General features: G+C 41.5%; 1 protein-coding gene across 3 annotated transcripts in view; it reads right to left on the reverse strand.

Moving 5' to 3' along the window:
- Positions 1–19722, reverse strand: part of TRAPPC9 (trafficking protein particle complex 9) — a 1491395-nt gene that overhangs the window by 1471427 nt on the left and 246 nt on the right. For 2 of the 3 annotated variants that reach the window (XM_030219557.1, XM_030219550.1), the window contains exon 2: positions 17696–18285. The exons of the other annotated variant lie outside the window; for it this stretch is intronic. In XM_030219557.1, coding sequence (XP_030075417.1) covers positions 17696–18279 — 584 coding nt within the window. In that variant the 5' untranslated portion in view covers positions 18280–18285. The remainder of the gene's footprint in view (positions 1–17695; positions 18286–19722) is intronic. 3 annotated transcript variants of the gene reach the window in all.

The raw sequence follows: 19722 nt of genomic DNA on the forward strand, positions 1-19722 counted from the left end.
CTAAAATGGCTTTGTGCTTTGGACATTTTGTTTTTTGGTCCATTTTCAAAAAAAAAAAAAAAAAAAGTCCAAATGAACACGTAGAAAATCAAGCCATTGGGATGTAGGAGGGGCCAGCATTTTTATTAGATTGGCCTCCCAGACATCCCAGGAGATAAATGGGGCACTGCAGTGGAGTTCAAAAACATGATCCTAAGTACACATCTCACAGTGCTCCCTTGTCTGCTGAGCCCAACAAAACCCACCCAAAACCCGCTGCCCACAACTGTACACCACTACAATAGCCCTTACAAGTGAAGGGGGCACCTATATGTGTGTACAGTGGGTTTCTGGTGAGTTTGAGGGCTCACAGTTTCCCCCACAAATGTGACAGGCAGAGGGAGATAAGGACCAAAGTCCCCCATTCCATGGTGCACTGAACTGACTACTTACTACACTACTCCAGGGACTTGCATGCTGCTCTAATAGACCTGGCTCTAACATCTAAGGCTGTCATAGAGGCTGCTAAATCATATTTGTATTCACATTTGCGGGGGGTGGGGGGGGTGGGAGGGGGTCACCGCTGATTCCCTCCAGTGGTCATCTAGTCATTTATGGCACCCTTTTGTGCCTTATTCGTTATAAAAGCAGGTCTAGCTCAAAACGTCTTAGTTTTAGTCCTGGACACTTTTGTTTTATTCCATTATGGCTGAAAAATGTCCAAGTGTTCAGAACGTCCAGATCCTGCCCTTAACATGCCCCTGACATGCCCCCTTGTGATTTGAACGCACTTTTGACGGACTTCATAGAAAAACGTCTAAAAATTTGTTTTGAAAATACCAATATGGACGTTTTTGTGAGAAAAACATCCAAATGCAGATTTATGCCACTTTTTGGATGTTTTTCTCTTTTGAAAATGAGCTCCTTAGGCACCCAAATTGAGACAAATTTGTGGCCAAACAATTTTAAGTTTCTGGCTAAATATTTGCTTCCATTTGCTTCATGTAACACCATAGCCTAGGTCCTCACCAGTCTCTCGCTCACAAAACACCCCACTTCCAGCCTTCACCCTGTTCTCTCAGACATTGCCACCTATTCCCCTCACTTTGCAGGCTGTATTTTTTTAGAAGAAACTGCATGCCTCCTATTTCCCTGTCACGATTCAGCTCTGTATGTAAACTTGAGAGCATGGTACAGGAAGTTCTGGCTGGTCTCACAATTTCAAGTCTCATGAGACTTGAAACCATGAGATTTCCCAAACTTCCTGCACCACGTGGTTCAAGCTTGCGTATCAAGCTAAATCGTGGTACGGAAGTATTCAACATACCATTTTAGGCAGCGCTAAACAAAATGACCAAAATTCAGGGATGAAATCCCAGGTGTCAGCATGCAATTTCAAGGTATCATGGCAACCTGTACAGGCCACCCATCAAACATGGAACCTCCTTTTCTGCTCATCAGTATTTTATAAGAGAGGCCATTTATGCACCACCTTAGAATTACCCCTTTTACTCTTTGAAAGCTGAATCCTTAAATTATTTGTATGAATTAAAAATGTAAACACTAAGGAAACTAGAAGATAAGGCTCAGCAACTAGCACTTGACAGGAATAAACACAGGGATCAAACGAATGGAGGAAAACAAAAAATGTTATGGTGATCAACTGAAAGTGACGGTTGAATCACAAAAACCCTGCTTCACTACATCATAAAATCTAGTGGAGAAAGAGACAGCAAGGCAGTACTCACATTCCTTACAAAGATTCTCAAACATAGCAAGTTGAAGCAGCAGTATTAGCAAAAAAAAATAAATTTGATGAACGTAAGAAGCTGGAGGATCCAAGATGGCAACAGCTAATCTCTTTGCTCTGTGAGCATTTTACTTCCCCCCCCCCCCTTAAAACAGTTAAGCGGACAAGCGCCCTCTAAACCCCAGCAGCAGTTACCTGGAGCATAGATGCCTATACTCGGTGACAGAACTCCCAGATGGGGATTCAAGCGGCTGCACTAACTCCAGAGCCCAGGTTCAGCTTTCACATCTGACATTTCATTGAACTCCGAACAGTGGGTGCCACTGCAACCACAAGGTGACGGAGATTCACCTTCCTTTGTCAAGATGCCACAGGGAGTTCTCATGGGACACGGCGGTCAAAGGGGAAATAGCCAATTTGGAAGTTAGCAAGGTTTTGGCATGTAGACCGAAAATGGCATGAGAACCAAAGCTCAAGTAAGAGCATCCCCAGAACAATACATTAGACAATTTTGGATAGGCTGTTTTAAGTGGAGAAATGGACCAAAATTCCTCAGTCCGTATGTTTAGTTGAAGTTACTGCTGCTCAAGGAATGTCACCAAGTTAATAAAAGAAGGGTTCATATACTTTTCCACACATACATCCTTTAGATCAGAGTTATTTGTTCAATGGGGTTCTCTCTCTCTCATCATGGTTTTGATTATACTCAAAAACATTATTAAATCCTAAACTGCTAAAATGCAGGTTATCCTAGGAAGAGTTCAAACTCTCTCTCAGCAATGCACACCTACACAATGAAGGCTGGCTGTGCAGATGGCATTAAGAGAGCATTTAAGCTTCCTGGACCATGGGATGATTTCCCAAGTGCTACTGGCCAGACATGGTGTCCACCGAGCAAAGAACAGGAAAAAGACTGGCTAGCCTTACAAGAAGGGCTTTAAATTAGGATCACTGGGAATGGTTGAGCAAAGGCCTCAGACAAGTAAAACATTAAACTATTGTATATAAAGCATCCACAGTATTGTTGTGAAAGAGAAAGTGCTTTCACTATACTGGATGTTGATTGGGACACACTAACTGTGTAACATAATCCATGCAAAAAGGGATGACACTAGACCTGGTACTTACAAGTGAGGAGAGAGTGTTTCTAATGTCACCATGAGGGATCATGCCGCATCCAGTGATCGCTGGATGGTATAGTTCAGTATTAGGACACAAGGAATGGTTCATTCAAAAGCGAGGGTCTTAAACTTCAGGAAAACTAACTTTATCAAGATGGAGGAATACCTCAAGGAGTCATTAGCAGCACAGAGAAACAGAAAAAAAATGAGCAAAATTGGAAAAAAAAACATTTTAAGGGCTATAAACCTTTCTATTATGAAATGAAATAAAATTAAGAGGAAAATGGGCTACTATAGATTTTCTACCTGGAAAGGTGAGCTTTCATGAACTACAAGAGATCAACGAAAGAAGTCTAACAAAAATATCCAAAGAAGCTAAGGGAAGCAGGCAAAGTAGTCAAGAGAGCAAAGATGGAAATGGATGCCAATACAGTAAACTGGGGAACAAGCCTTTTTTAAAAAAAGATATGTTAACGTTCAAAAGTGACATTAAGAGGCTCACGGACGAAGGGAAAAAATATGTCAATGAGGATTTACCTATGGAATTGCAAAATATTAAGAATTATTTAGAAAATTGCTTAAGGCTTATTTTTTTTCTCAGGCTTATTATTAATGGGATTATGTTATAAATAAATAAAATAAATTCCTTAAATATTTCTGTTCTGTATTCATGGAACTAGAACCTCAAAGCAAACACAAATAAGAATGGAAATAAGGGAGGCTTTGAATGATTTTCAGAAGATTGTTAGTGAGGAGCATGCTAAACTAAAAGTAAACCAAGTGATGGGCCTGGACAGGATACATCCAAAGATACTGAAAGAACTCAGAAACATTCTAGTGGCTCCACTGTCAGACCTCTTCTCTAGAGTTAGGAGTAGTCCTGGAGGACTGGAGATGAGTGGATGGGGTTCCTCTCTATAAAAGCAGACATAAGGATGAGGTTCGGACAGGCCAGTTAGTCTGACTTCTGTGGTGAGTAAATTAAAGAAAATACTACTTAAAAAAAAAAAAAAAAAAAGTACAATTTCTGGAATTCAGTGCATTGCAGGATCCAAGGCCACAGAGTCTTAATAGAGATTGGTCTGGTCAGACAAATTTATTTGACTGGGTGACCAGGGGAGATCACTAGATTACAGCAATATCTTTCATACTACTACTACTACCACCAAAACAGGGAAGATAGGGTATCCCAATAACAATTGCAAGGTTGCAATACAGACCATAGCAGAACAGGTGTCTTTAAATTTAAAAAAAAATCAGACAAAAGATTTCAAATTAACACCGTCAACTGCTGAACAAGATGTAAATAAGAACAAACACAGTTTGAAATGTCTATATGTGAATGCCAGAAATAAGATGAGAGAGTTAAAAATATATTGCACTAAATGAAAAATTTCATATAATAGGCATCTATGAGACCTTGTGGAAGGAGGATAACCAGTGGGACACTGTCATACACGGTACAAATTCTATCAAAGTGATAGGGTGGATCGAATTGGTGGAAGGATAGCACTGTATGCTAAGGAGGGCCCTGAATCAAATAGATTGGAAACAAAACACATCTTGGAATCCCTATGGATTGAAATTTCATGTGTAAAGGGGAAAAGGATAGTGATAGGAGTGTACTACTGTCCACCTGGCCAGGATGAACAGATGTAGAAATGTTATCAGAAATTAGGGAGGCTAACAAACTGGGCAACAAAATAATAATGAGTGATTTCAATTACCCTGATATTGACTGGGTAAATGTAACATCAGAGCATGCTAGCGAGATAAAATTCCTTGATGAAATCATGGACTGCTTTAGGAGCAGCTGGTACAGTAGCCAACAAGAGGAGGAACAATTCTAGACCTAGTCCTTAGTGGAGCACATGATCTGGCACAGGAGGTAATGGTGCTGGGGCCGCTTGATAACAGTGATCACAATATGACCAGATTTGATATCAGCTTTGCAGTAAGTACACACAGGAAATCCAATACATTACCATTTAACTTTCATAAAGGAGACTATGATAAAATGAGAAGAACGGTGAAAAAAAAAAAAAAAAAGAGGAGCAGCTGCAAAGGTCAAAAATTTAAATCAGGCATGGATGCTGTTCAAAAATGCAATCCTGGAAGCCCAGGCCAGTTATGTTCCATGTGTTAAAAAAGTAGTAGGAAGACCAAACGACAACCAGCATGGTTAAAAAGTGAGGTGAAGGAAGCTATTAGAGCTAAAAGGAAATCCTTCAGAAAATGGAAGAAGGAAACGACTGAAAATAATAAGAAACAGCATAAGGAATGACATGTCAAATGCAAAAGTGCTGACAAGGAAGGCAAAGAGGGACTTTGAAAAAAAGACTGCATTGGAGGCAAACACACATAGTAAAAAAAATTTTAAGTATATTAAAAGCAAGAAGCCAGCAAAACAATCAGTTGAATCACTAGATGACCGAGGGGTAAAAGGAGCACTCAGAGAAGACAAATCCATAGCGGGGAGATTAAATGAATTTTTGGCTTCGGCCTTCACCGAGGAAGATTTGGCAGAGATACTGGTGCCAGAAATGGTATTCAAAGCTGATTAGTCAGAGAAACTGAATGAAATCTCTATAAACCTGGAGGATGTAATGGCGCAATATGACATACTGAAGCGTAGCAAATCGCCTGGACTGGATGATATTCATCCCATAGTAATGATAGAATTGAAAATTGAATTTGAAGAACTATTGTTAGTAATATGTAATTTATCTTTAAAATCAAGCACGGCACTGGAAGATTGGATGGTGGCCAATGTAACCCCGATTTTTTTTAAAAGGTTCCAGAGGTGATCCGGGAAATTATAGACCCATGAGCTTGATGTCCATGCTGGGCAAAATGGTAGAGACTATTATAAAGAACAAAATTACAGAGAATATTCAAAAGCATGGATTAATGAGACAAAGTTAACATGGATTTAGTGAAGGGAAATCTTGTCTCACCAATCTATTACATTTTTTGAAGGGGTGAACAAACATGTGGATAAAGGTGAGCCGGTCGATATTGTGTATCTGGATTTTCAAAAGGCATTTGATAAAGTACCTTATGAAAGACTCCAGAGGAAACTGGAGAGTCATGGGATAGGAGGTAGTGTTCTACTGTGGATTAAAAACTGGTTAAAAGAAAACAGAGAGTAGGGTTAAATGGTCATTATTCTCAATGGAGAAGGGTAGATAGTGGGGTTCCCCAGGAGTTTGTGCTGGAACCACTGCTTTGCAACATATTTATAAATGATCTAGAGATGGGAATAACTAGTGAGGTAATTAAATTTGCCAATGATACAAAGAGGGGCATAATCGAACGCGAACGCCCATTTGTAAAAACGTCCATCTCCGAGAACGGGTCCGTGAAGGGGCGGGCCGAACTGTATTTTCGAAAAAAATGGACGTCCATCTTTTTTTTCGAAAATACATTGGATTAGGGCGTTTTTTGAGCTGGGCGTTTTTGTTTTTTAGCGATAATCGAAACCGAAGCGTCCCAGCTCAAAAACGACCAAATCCAAGGCATTTGGTCGTGGGAGGGGCCAGCATTCGTAGTGCACTGGTCCCCCTGAGATGCCTCTATGCCAGCCTCAAATATCATACCTAGCTCCATGACAGTAGTATGCAGGTCCCCAGAGCAATTTTACTTTAGTTGGTGCTGCGCGGGACCCATGCAGAGAGGAAAAATCGGAAGAAAAAAAAAAGAAGCAAGCAAGTGCAGTCAGGGACGTCCAAATTAAAAGATAGTAAAAGGGGGAATTGAACCAGCAACCTTTTGATTACAGGCTCAGTGCTCTAGCCAGTGCACCACTGATTAGACGTCCTTCCCTTTCCATTAAGTCTCTCCAAGTTTCTGTCAGCCAATCACAGCTCATTTAGCTGACATCTGTGTCAGCTAAACAGCGGTGATTGGCTGACAGAAACTTGGAGGGACTTAATGGAAAGGGAAGGACATCTAAGCACCTGAATAATGTGGTTCACTGGCTAGAGCACTGAGCTTGTAATCAGAAGGTTGCTGGTTCGATTCCCCCTTTTACTATCCTGGTAATTTACACGTCCCTGACTGCACTTGCTTGTTTTTTCCTCTCTGCATGGGTCCCGCACAGCACTAACTAAACTAAAATTACTTCGGGGACCTGCATACTGCTGTCATGGAGCTGGGGATGACATTTGAGGCTGGCTTACAAGTTGTGAAAAAAGTGTTTAACATTCGGTTTTTTTTTGGTGGGAGGGGGTTAGTGACCACTGGGGGAGTCAGAGGAGGTCATCCCCGGTTCCCTCCGGTGGTCATCTGGTCATTTAGGGCACTTTTTTGGGACCTGTTCGTGAAAAAAACGGGTCCAACAAAAGTGACCTAAATTCTCTCTGAAAACGCCTTTCTTTTTTCCATTATCGGCCGAGCACGCACATCTCTGCTCAGCCGATAACCACGCCTCAGTCCCGCCTTCACCACGCCTCCGACACGCCCCCGTCAACTTTATGCGTTCCCGCGACGGAGTGCAGTTGGAAACGCCCAAAATCAGCTTTCGATTATACCGATTTGGGCACCCACAAGAGAAAGACGTCCATCTCCCGATTTAGGTCGGAATTTGGGCGTTTTTCTCTTTCGAAAATAAGCCTCAAAGTTATTCAAAGTTGTTAAATCACAAGAGGATTGTGAAAGAGGACCTTACAAGACTGGAATATTTTCCTAAAAGAAAAAAAGTGTACAAGTCATTATTAAGATGGACTTGGGAAAATCCACTGCTTATTTCTAGGATAGGCAGCACAAAATCAGTTTTACTCTTTTTGGATCTGCCAGGTACTTGTGACCTGAATTGGCCACTGTGGCAAACAGGCTACTGGGAGTGCAATATACAGTGGTGGAAATAAGTATTTGATCCCTTGCTGATTTTGTAAGTTTGCCCACTGACAAAGACATGAGCAGCCCATAATTGAAGGGTAGGTTATTGGTAACAGTGAGAGATAGCACATCACAAATTAAATCCGGAAAATCACATTGTGGAAAGTATATGAATTTATTTGCATTCTGCAGAGGGAAATAAGTATTTAATCCCTCTGGCAAACAAGACCTAATACTTGGTGGCAAAACCCTTGTTGGCAAGCACAGCGGTCAGACGTCTTCTGTAGTTGATGATGAGGTTTGCACACATGTCAGGAGGAATTTTGGTCCACTCCTCTTTGCAGATCATCTCTAAATCATTAAGAGTTCTGGGCTGTCGCTTGGCAACTCGCAGCTTCAGCTCCCTCCATAAGTTTTCAATGGGATTAAGGTCTGGTGACTGGCTAGGCCACTCCATGACCCTAATGTGCTTCTTCCTGAGCCACTCCTTTGTTGCCTTGGCTGTATGTTTTGGGTCATTGTCGTGCTGGAAGACCCAGCCACGACCCATTTTTAAGGCCCTGGCGGAGGGAAGGAGGTTGTCACTCAGAATTGTACGGTACATGGCCCCATCCATTCTCCCATTGATGCGGTGAAGTAGTCCTGTGCCCTTAGCAGAGAAACACCCCCAAAACATAACATTTCCACCTCCATGCTTGACAGTGGGGACGGTGTTCTTTGGGTCATAGGCAGCATTTCTCTTCCTCCAAACACGGCGAGTTGAGTTCATGCCAAAGAGCTCAATTTTTGTCTCTTCTGACCACAGCACCTTCTCCCAATCACTCTCGGCATCATCCAGGTGTTCACTGGCAAACTTCAGACGGGCCGTCACATGTGCCTTCCGGAGCAGGGGGACCTTGCGGGCACTGCAGGATTGCAATCCGTTATGTCGTAATGTGTTACCAATGGTTTTCGTGGTGACAGTGGTCCCAGCTGCCTTGAGATCATTGACAAGTTCCCCCCTTGTAGTTGTAGGCTGATTTCTAACCTTCCTCATGATCAAGGATACCCCACGAGGTGAGATTTTGCGTGGAGCCCCAGATCTTTGTCGATTGACAGTCATTTTGTACTTCTTCCATTTTCTTACTATGGCACCAACAGTTGTCTCCTTCTCGCCCAGCGTCTTACTGATGGTTTTGTAGCCCATTCCAGCCTTGTGCAGGTGTATGATCTTGTCCCTGACATCCTTAGACAGCTCCTTGCTCTTGGCCATTTTGTAGAGGTTAGAGTCTGACTGATTCACTGAGTCTGTAGACAGGTGTCTTTCATACAGGTGACCATTGCCGACAGCTGTCTGTCATGCAGGTAACGAGTTGATTTGGAGCATCTACCTGGTCTGTAGGGGCCAGATCTCTTACTGGTTGGTGGGGGATCAAATACTTATTTCCCTCTGCAGAATGCAAATAAATTCATATACTTTCCACAATGTGATTTTCCGGATTTAATTTGTGATGTGCTATCTCTCACTGTTACCAATAACCTACCCTTCAATTATGGGCTGCTCATGTCTTTGTCAGTGGGCAAACTTACAAAATCAGCAAGGGATCAAATACTTATTTCCACCACTGTATGACTTCTTGGAAGCTGGAGCTTTTATAGACATTGAGGGGCATAACTGAACGAAAACGCCTATCTCCATGGGCGTTTATCTCCGAGAACGGGTCCGTGAAGGGGCGGACCGAACCATATTTTCGAAAAAAATAGACGCCCATGTTTTATTCAACAATGTGTGAGCTGGGCGTTTTTGTTTTTCAGCGATAATGGAAAATGAAAGCGCCCAGCTCAAAAACGAATAAATCCAAGACATTTATTCGTGGGAGGGGCCAGGATTCGTAGTGTACTGGTCCCCCTCACATGCCAGGACATCAACCGGGCACCCTAGGGGGCACTTTTACAAAACCAACAAAACAGGTAAAAGAGCTCCCAGGTGCATAGCACCCTTCCCTTGTGTGTTGAGCCCCCCAAATCCCCCTCAAAACCCACTGCCCACAAGTCTACACCATTACTATAGCCCTAAGGGGTGAAGGGGGGCACCTACATGTGGGTACAGTGGGTTTGGGGGGGTTGGACGACTAATAAACATTAAGCAGCACAATTGTAACAGGTAGGGGGGATGGGCCTGGGTCCACCTGCCTGAAGTCCACTGCACCCCCTAACAACTCCTCCAGTGACCTGCATACTGCTGCCAGGGAGCTGGGTATGACATTTGAGGGTGAAAATAAAAAGTTGTGAAACATCATTTTTTTGTGGTGGGAGGGGGTTAGTGACCACTGGGGGAGTCAGGGGAGGTCATCCCCGATTCCCTCCAGTGGTCATCTGGTCATTTAGGGCACTTTTTGGGGCCTTATTCGTGAAAAAACAGGGTCCAGGAAAAGTGTCCTAAATTCTAGCTAAAAACGCATACTTTTTTCCCATTATCAGTGAAATGCGCCCATCTTTGTTCGTCAGATAACCACGCCCCAGTTCCGCCTTCGCCACACCTCTGACACACCCCCATCAATTTTGTCCGCATCCACGACTGAGTGCAGTTGAAAACGTCCAAAAATCGGCTTTCGATTATACCGCTTTATTCGGTTTTGTGAGATAAACGTCCATCTCCCGATTTAGGTCGGAACTTGGGCGTTTTTCTCGTTCGATTATAAGCAGGATTGTGAATTATATCCTGACTAATCTGACAGCAACAACGCTTAGTTAAGCGGCACGGGTATTCAGGTAAGTCATTATTTTTTTCTTGTAACTTTTACTTTTGCCATACTTTCAACATAAACTTTATTCATGCTTTATGATTAGCACTTAACACTGTGCACTATCAAGGGACCCAATGAAAGAGATAAAGTACATATACCCACAGTAAACCCAAGAATGTAGGGTGAACGTTTAGGTGAACCATACATCTGAGGATATTATTCACGTTGTTTATATATTCTTTTTATAGTTAAAAACATTTTTGTGAATTATAGGAATATTTTTTGTGCTTTGTGGTTTCTCAATGTATTCTGAGTTTTGGTACTATTAACAAGCATTCCCTTGTTCTTTTCTCTTGGTTATATTCCCTATTCACTGTAACATTAAAAATTACTGCATGCTTGATGACAATTTTTATATCCCTTGATTCTGCTCCAACCTGGCCAATAGGTCTTTTCATCAATGTTTCTATGATACTACAGGTTGGATGTAGCAGAACAATTTCGTAATAAATCCTAAAAAAGCCTTCTGCCTTGCTGACCAGTAAACCAAAATTTTCTTTAGGCAGAATTAACTTTGGATGGCTTATCTCTGCCTTTATGCTCTGAAGTTAAAGATCTAGTGGGTTTAGCAGATGTTAAATCCAAAACAAAGTCATCTCTCGTGTGTGTGCTGAGAACACCCTTTGAAAACGTTGGATGGTATGTCAAATTTGTCCATGATGTTCATCTGAACATTGCAGGGCAAGCATTGGTACTAAATAATATGGACTACTGTAATACCTTACTGGTCAGACTTTCAAGAAATCCTATTCACAGACTGTAACTTGTTCAAAACACTGCAGTGAGGATTTTAGCTAGTATCTAGAGTGACAAAATGGTGAATACTGGTACAAAAAAAAAGTCAAGATAAACTTTCATCTGAATTATAAAGCATTGCATAGCTTGGGTCCATCTTACTTGAGAGAAATCTCTCACTTTTCTCCTACAAGACTCCTTAAGTCTTTTTTTCAATAGCATTTCTGTTTGTAGTATTTTTATCAAAATTATAAGTGGCAAGTTTAAGGGGCTATACATAAGTATTGCCATACTGGGAAAAACCAAAGGTCCATCAAGCCCAGCATTCTGTTCCCAACAGTGGCCAATCCAGGTCACAAATATCTGGCAAGATCCCAAAAATGTACAAAACATTTTATACTGCTTATCCCAGAAATAGTGGATTTTCCCCAAGTCCATTTAATAGCGGTCTATGGACTTTTCCTTTAGGAAGCTGTCCAAACCATTTTTAAACTCCGCTAAGCTAACCGCCTAGGAGTGGCCTAGTGGTTAGGGTGGTGGACTTTGGTCCTGGGGAACTGAGGAACTGAGTTCGATTCCCACTTCAGGCACAGGCAGCTCCTTGTGACTCTGGGCAAGTCACTTAACCCTCCATTGCCCCATGTAAGCCGCATTGAGCCTGCCCTGAGTGGGAAAGCGCGGGGTACAAATGTAACAACAACAACAACAACACATTCTATGGCAACGAATTCCAGAGTTTAATTACACGTTGAGTGAAGAAATATTTTCTCTGATTCGTTTTAAATTTACTACATTGTACCTTCATCACATGCCCCCTAGTCCTAGTATTTTTGGAAAGTGTAAACAGACGCTTCACATCTGCCCGTTGAACTCCACTCATTATTTTATAGACCTCTATCATATCTCCCCTCAGCCGCCTTTCCTCCAAGCCGAAGAGCCCTAGCCACTTTAGCCTTTCCTCATAGGGAAGTCGTTCCATCCCCTTTATCATTTTCATCGCCCTTCTCTGTACCTTTTCTAATTTTACTATATCTTTTTTGAGATGCAGCGACCAGAATTGAACACAATATTCGAGGTGCGGTTGCACCATGGAGCGATACAAAGGTATTATAACATCCTCATTTTTGTTTTCCATTCCTTTCCTAATAATACCTAACATTCTATTTGCTTTCTTAGCCGCAGCAGCACACTGAGCAGAAGGTTTCAATGTACCAACGACAACACCTAGATCCCTTTCTTAGTCCGTGACTCCTAACGTGGAACCTTGCATGACGTAGCTATAATTCGGGTTCCTCTTTCCCACATGCATCACTTTGCACTTGCTCACATTAAACGTCATCTGCCATTTAGACGCCCAGTCTCCCAGTCTCGTAAGGTCCTCTTGTAATTTTTCACAATCCTCCAATGATTTAACGACTTTGAATAACTTTGTGTCATTATCAAATTTAATTACCTCACTAGTTTTCTTTATTAGCCCAACATTAAGAACCTCATTAAAATTTGATATGATGATCTTTTTTACTACACAAAAGCACAGAAACAGGAGAATAGTGGTAAATGAAATTAACTCCAGGAGGAAAAATGAAGAAATTAGAAAAGAGAGTGATCAAAATAAACACTTAGAAAAGTCAAAGCAATTTTGTATAAAAAATGAGGAAGAGAACTGGTGCTATTTGCTACAATGAATACTGATGGACCTAATATGATCATATATACTAACAACATGGTAACAGAACGGAAAGGAAAACACATGGAACCAAAGACCAGTTAATGCTGAATAAACCCATTATGATCAGCTGCAGGAAAAAAAAAAAAAAAGATACATATCTCTGCACAGCATGGATCGACTATAAGAAAGCTTTTCATAGCATCCCACACTCCTGGATAATCAAGTACAGTGGGGGAAATAAGTATTTGATCCCTTGCTGATTTTGTAAGTTTGCCCACTGACAAAGACATGAGCAGCCCATAATTGAAGGGTAGGTTATTGGTAACAGTGAGAGATAGCACATCACAAATTAAATCCGGAAAATCACATTGTGGAAAGTATATGAATTTATTTGCATTCTGCAGAGGGAAATAAGTATTTAATCTCTCTGGCAAACAAGACCTAATACTTGGTGGCAAAACCCTTGTTGGCAAGCACAGCGGTCAGACATCTTCTGTAGTTGATGATGAGGTTTGCACACATGTCAGGAGGAATTTTGGTCCACTCCTCTTTGCAGATCATCTCTAAATCATTAAGAGTTCTGGGCTGTCGCTTGGCAACTCGCAGCTTCAGCTCCCTCCATAAGTTTTCAATGGGATTAAGGTCTGGTGACTGGCTAGGCCACTCCATGACCCTAATGTGCTTCTTCCTGAGCCACTCCTTTGTTGCCTTGGCTGTATGTTTTGGGTCATTGTCGTGCTGGAAGACCCAGCCACGACCCATTTTTAAGGCCCTGGCGGAGGGAAGGAGGTTGTCACTCAGAATTGTACGGTACATGGCCCCATCCATTCTCCCATTGATGCGGTGAAGTAGTCCTGTGCCCTTAGCAGAGAAACACCCCCAAAACATAACATTTCCACCTCCATGCTTGACAGTGGGGACGGTGTTCTTTGGGTCATAGGCAGCATTTCTCTTCCTCCAAACACGGCGAGTTGAGTTCATGCCAAAGAGCTCAATTTTTGTCTCATCTGACCACAGCACCTTCTCCCAATCACTCTCGGCATCATCCAGGTGTTCACTGGCAAACTTCAGACGGGCCGTCACATGTGCCTTCCGGAGCAGGGGGACCTTGCGGGCACTGCAGGATTGCAATCCGTTATGTCGTAATGTGTTACCAATGGTTTTCGTGGTGACAGTGGTCCCAGCTGCCTTGAGATCATTGACAAGTTCCCCCCTTGTAGTTGTAGGCTGATTTCTAACCTTCCTCATGATCAAGGATACCCCACGAGGTGAGATTTTGCGTGGAGCCCCAGATCTTTGTCGATTGACAGTCATTTTGTACTTCTTCCATTTTCTTACTATGGCACCAACAGTTGTCTCCTTCTCGCCCAGCGTCTTACTGATGGTTTTGTAGCCCATTCCAGCCTTGTGCAGGTGTATGATCTTGTCCCTGACATCCTTAGACAGCTCCTTGCTCTTGGCCATTTTGTAGAGGTTAGAGTCTGACTGATTCACTGAGTCTGTGGACAGGTGTCTTTCATACAGGTGACCATTGCCGACAGCTGTCTGTCATGCAGGTAACGAGTTGATTTGGAGCATCTACCTGGTCTGTAGGGGCCAGATCTCTTACTGGTTGGTGGGGGATCAAATACTTATTTCCCTCTGCAGAATGCAAATAAATTCATATACTTTCCACAATGTGATTTTCCGGATTTAATTTGTGATGTGCTATCTCTCACTGTTACCAATAACCTACCCTTCAATTATGGGCTGCTCATGTCTTTGTCAGTGGGCAAACTTACAAAATCAGCAAGGGATCAAATACTTATTTCCCCCACTGTATATTACTGGATGAATTTCTTCAAAAAGGCAGTAAATACATCCCAATAACAACAACAATAATAATAAATTAACCATGAAAACATGGTAAACTATAGCCCATCTTTATTGTGCAGATGGACAGTTTGTCATCCCTTATATCAAGATCCAGCAAGGAATATTTCAGGGAGAAGCCATACGAAACAAGAGTGGTGACAGGACACTAAATACACCGAGTGCCCTTAGTAACTCTTTAGGTCACTGATTTAGCTTTAACTCTAAAGATACTAATGATCAAAAGTCAATGTCCTAAAGACGAACGGATATTTCAAAACATCCTCTATGAACTTTCCACTGTTGATCAAGACACTTCTGAGATTCACAGCTGATTCCAAAGAACCACCAACAAAGTTTTAGGACATTGACTTTTGACCCACCCCCCCCCCCCCCCCACACCCCACTGAGGCAGGCGCAGGTTGCGCCGAAACATGGCCTGTGTCGGGTCATTCTTATTAAAGATTGAATCATTGTTTCAACCTTGGAGGCCCTTTGGTGCTTTGTTTTGCTGTTTGGATTTGTGTACTTTTGTACCCTCTCTTTCGTTACAAGGGTCAAGAGATGTCAGTTATTTTTCCTATATTCATGAAGGTGTATATACATTCTGGATAATAGGCTCCAATAGTTCTGGGTGGAACTTCTACTCAGTATGGGTCTGATGTTCCATGGCAACAACCACAAAGAAAAGTAAAATGCTGGCAACAGCGTGTGATCCATATATTCAGTGGCACTATCCCCCGGATTCTATATAGCATGACTTAAGTGGCAATTATTGATGCACGTGCAACATAAGCAATTATTGATAATAATTGGCATTACTTAGAATTTACACACAAAACTAAGCATATTCTGTAAAGTGCTGCGCATAAATTCTAAGGCGAATAGCTCAAAAGGGGGCATGGCCATGGGCGTAAAATGGGCATTTCTAAAAACTATGCACGTTGTTATAGAATACACCCGATCCGTGCCTAATTTAGGTGTTGGCATTTACACCAGGTTTTACATAGCATTAACTGCCTGAAACTAAATTTAGTTGCGCAGATGGGTGCTAGCAATATTCTATAAACCGCGCCAAAATGTTAAGCGTATTCTACAAAGTACACCAAAATGTAGGCGTATTTTTTTTTCAGAACCATTTTTTTGGTGTGATATATACAGAATCTAGGCCTATACGTTTAAGTACTGCCAAGTATATGTTTATCCAACAACCATGCTGAAGTAATGCAAAGAACAATTTAAATTTTGCCTCTCTCCATATATAACTTTTCAGTCAGCTCCTGGCCCACCCTTAAATCTGTCTCTTGATTAACACATAGCTTTTATGCATATAACCCGCAGCTGTGGATTACATGGATAAAACTGTCTATAACCAGCCCAAAACAAGAAAAAAAAAATTACACACTCGGTATCAACCACATAAGTCTTTTAAAACAGACTCTATATGTACAAATATTTTGATAATCCATTTTGATTATACTAATTTGCACAATACAATTACAACTGTTAAATGCTTGCTGTGACCTTTCGACCTTTTCACTTTTTCTTTATTAAAATTTAAAATTACACTTCCCCAGAAAAGAATATTACATTAAAAATGCCAAGGAAAATACACTGCTTCTGACTTCTAGTTTCATTCAATTGATTTTCTAATCTGAGCTCCTAGATCAGGGGTGAGCAACCACAATCCTCAAAGGACCACAATGCAGCAGATCTACTTTCATATAATGGAAGCAATAGATGCAAAATAATTCTTGAATATTCATTGTGGAAATCTTGGTCTTCAAGGGCCAAACCCAGTTGGGTTTTCATGATTGCCCACCCCTGTCCTACATCCCCTAATACTGTTCATGTTCTGATGAATATGAAAGAGATGGCATGAGGACTTAAAAAACTACCACATCGTTGTATCATCTTCCCATAGGGTACAATTCAACTAACCCAAAATTCCTTTTGAGAATGTCCACTGTTGCTTTCATGAAAAATAACAAAGCAGTGGAATCAAATGTATTTATTGGAACAATACCCGACGTGGCCACGTTTCGCCCTCAGGCTGCGTCAGGGGTATAAACTATTAAAAACAAACAAAACACAAGTATAAAAACATGTATAACCATACATATTGACAATGTCATAAGCATGATTCAACTAATAAAAGGCAATTATATAAAAAAGAGATTCAACATATATAAAACAATCCTTTAAGAGTTCTAAAAAAATGTATAGACATACATGATATCATCTATAAAACAAATATTTATAATTATAATTAAAATCATACATCACATAAAATATTTTATCAGAACATCTACAATTACTCATATCACATTTATAACTCTCAATAAAAAATGTTAAGATCATTGAGAGTTATAAATGTGATATGAGTAATTGTAGATGTTCTGATAAAATATTTTATGTGATGTATGATTTTAATTATAATTATAAATATTTGTTTTATAGATGATATCATGTATGTCTATACATTTTTTTAGAACTCTTAAAGGATTGTTTTATATATGTTGAATCTCTTTTTTATATAATTGCCTTTTATTAGTTGAATCATGCTTATGACATTGTCAATATGTATGGTTATACATGTTTTTATACTTGTGTTTTGTTTGTTTTTAATAGTTTATACCCCTGACGCAGCCTGAGGGCGAAACGTGGCCACGTCGGGTATTGTTCCAATAAATACATTTGATTCCACTGCTTTGTTATTTTTCATCTACTGTTTTGTAAGCAGTTGTGTGCCTTTTTGTTTTTTTTTGTTTTGCACTGTTGCTTTCAGCCAACATCTCCCACAATGCAACAACCATCAATATTCATGATTACAATCGAAAATCACACTTCTAAGTTTGGAAGTTACTTTTGGCAATCATTGAGTTCAAGTATAAACCAGAAGAATATCATAGCAGACACTCAACTAGGAACTTGTTGCCCTCGAAAATGAATCAGATCTACTTACCTACTGTCAGTGTCAAGACCCACAAAGTCTTTCTTTTCAGAAGGAACACAGAGAAGTATAATTTTATCTCCTGACTTGTCAGTAGCTCGGTCAAGACGTTTGGATTCAAGCACAATGAAGAGAGATTCAATAAAATCTTCCACTCTCTTTTCTACACTGTCACAATCATCATAGCTGGGGTAGAAAGCCACATCAGTGCGTGGCTGATCAGCAATATCGCCCTGAAGCCCAAAGACGAACAACCGTGAGTCATACAACGTAGCACCGTAGATCTCCTTCTGCTGGTGAAACTTCTCAAAGGTCTGAGGCCAATCCTTGGCTGAGCCACACTCTGTAATAGAAATGAGCCCCACAACCTTGCGATGGGTCTGGAAGTCCCCCCATTCATTATTCTCTGGAGAGTAGTGATGTCTGTAGCGGATATACAGTACACGCTGCGAATCACGCACATTAATCTGGCTCACAGTAGAAATTCGTTTGTAAATCCTGAAGAAGTTCTCATCAGATACCATCCCAACTGGCTGAACCACCACCAGGACAGTCTGGTGATCCTCGGCACATTGCATATAATCTGGGATACTCATTATCAACTGTAAATTTTTAAAAAATCAGATATGTTAAAAACTAGAACATTATATGGTCATATATTAGTCCTTTGATTTCATCTACACAGACTAAGAAACTGATTTTGTGATTAATACACAGATGTAAAGGGCTTAAAGTAATCTGCTAACGGTGACAGGCAACTTTTCAAGGCTGATGTGCATAATACAAGCTTTTCCTGTCCTGGAGTAATCACTGGCAGGAAGATAATGTAATCTTCTTGCCAGTAGACGAGACAGGAAGGGAAGAGGAAGAGCTCCATTGCCCATCATTGTTTCAGGTACAACTTAGATCAGCTAGGATTGAGTGGGCCCTAACACCATGTGGCCAAAGGTAGAGGGGGAACATTCAGAGCTCTAGTCAAGGAGTGGAGGGAGGGATGTTTGTCAAAATTGTGGGATATCTGGAGTGGTATATGTGGCTCGATATAAGGAGTGGTAGGAGTGTGCACTGGGAAAGGGAATACATATTGGATGAATAAGAAGTATCTAAAGTATCTGTGGGTGAGATGTCTGGGGTGGTGGAATAGGGGCTGGCATATCTCAGGGTGCAGTGGGGGGTGTAATATGTAGGAATGTTATGCACATAGGTGGTGTCAGTTGTATATAAGGTATATGGGACAGTGAGGCAACAGGGATATATGAGGCAGGATGTGTGTATTTACCTCAGGGACCAAAGCGAGGGATGTCAAGTGAATTATGAGGGCATGGGGGCCTGAGAAAGGCTTCTAGGGAAGTGGCACAGTGGGTAGGGTATCAGAGGTGGATCTGCAGGATAGATTTTGGGGGGAATGCAAGGGAGGGTTCAGAGAACACTCCCACCTTTCCCTCTGGGCACATAAAAAATCTGGCAGGTGGGCAGGGCACATGTTGTACTTACCTCCAGCAGTGTGCTTCACCTCCCAATCTCTTCTTCAGCTTCCCTAGGCAGCTGGGTAGGAGGTAAAGCACTTAAGTGCATCATCGTGGACTGCTGCATGGCCAAGTTTTGTAGTATGGGCCATGAGATCTTACAGTTCTGGCCCAGGGCAGCAGGAAATGAAGTACTTAAGCGTTTTACCTGCTGCATGGGGAGACTGAAGAACAGGATCGGGACTGAAGCTGTGCAACGTGTATTCTGCTTTCTTCCTCCACTGTTGCCCCCTACATTATTTTCAAATATTAAGTACACTTAATCCAGCAGAGGGTGGTCCTACCAGTGGAAGCCCCTGCGTTTCTCCACACTGATTCAATGCCAACTATATCACTGACTTAAAATCATAAGCCCACCAGGTTGCGCTCCCTTTCCGATGACCCAAAGCTTCCACTGCTCCCTGCAGACAGTAATGCAGGTACTTTCACTAGCAAACATATGGCCATTTTTCAGAAAAAAAAATGGAAGGACGTCAGAGAGTTATGGGGGGGTGACACTCAGTCCTTGACCAA

Source organism: Microcaecilia unicolor, chromosome 1 (genome assembly GCF_901765095.1).
Source record: "Microcaecilia unicolor chromosome 1, aMicUni1.1, whole genome shotgun sequence".
In the NCBI taxonomy this organism is placed as follows: domain Eukaryota; kingdom Metazoa; phylum Chordata; class Amphibia; order Gymnophiona; family Siphonopidae; genus Microcaecilia; species Microcaecilia unicolor.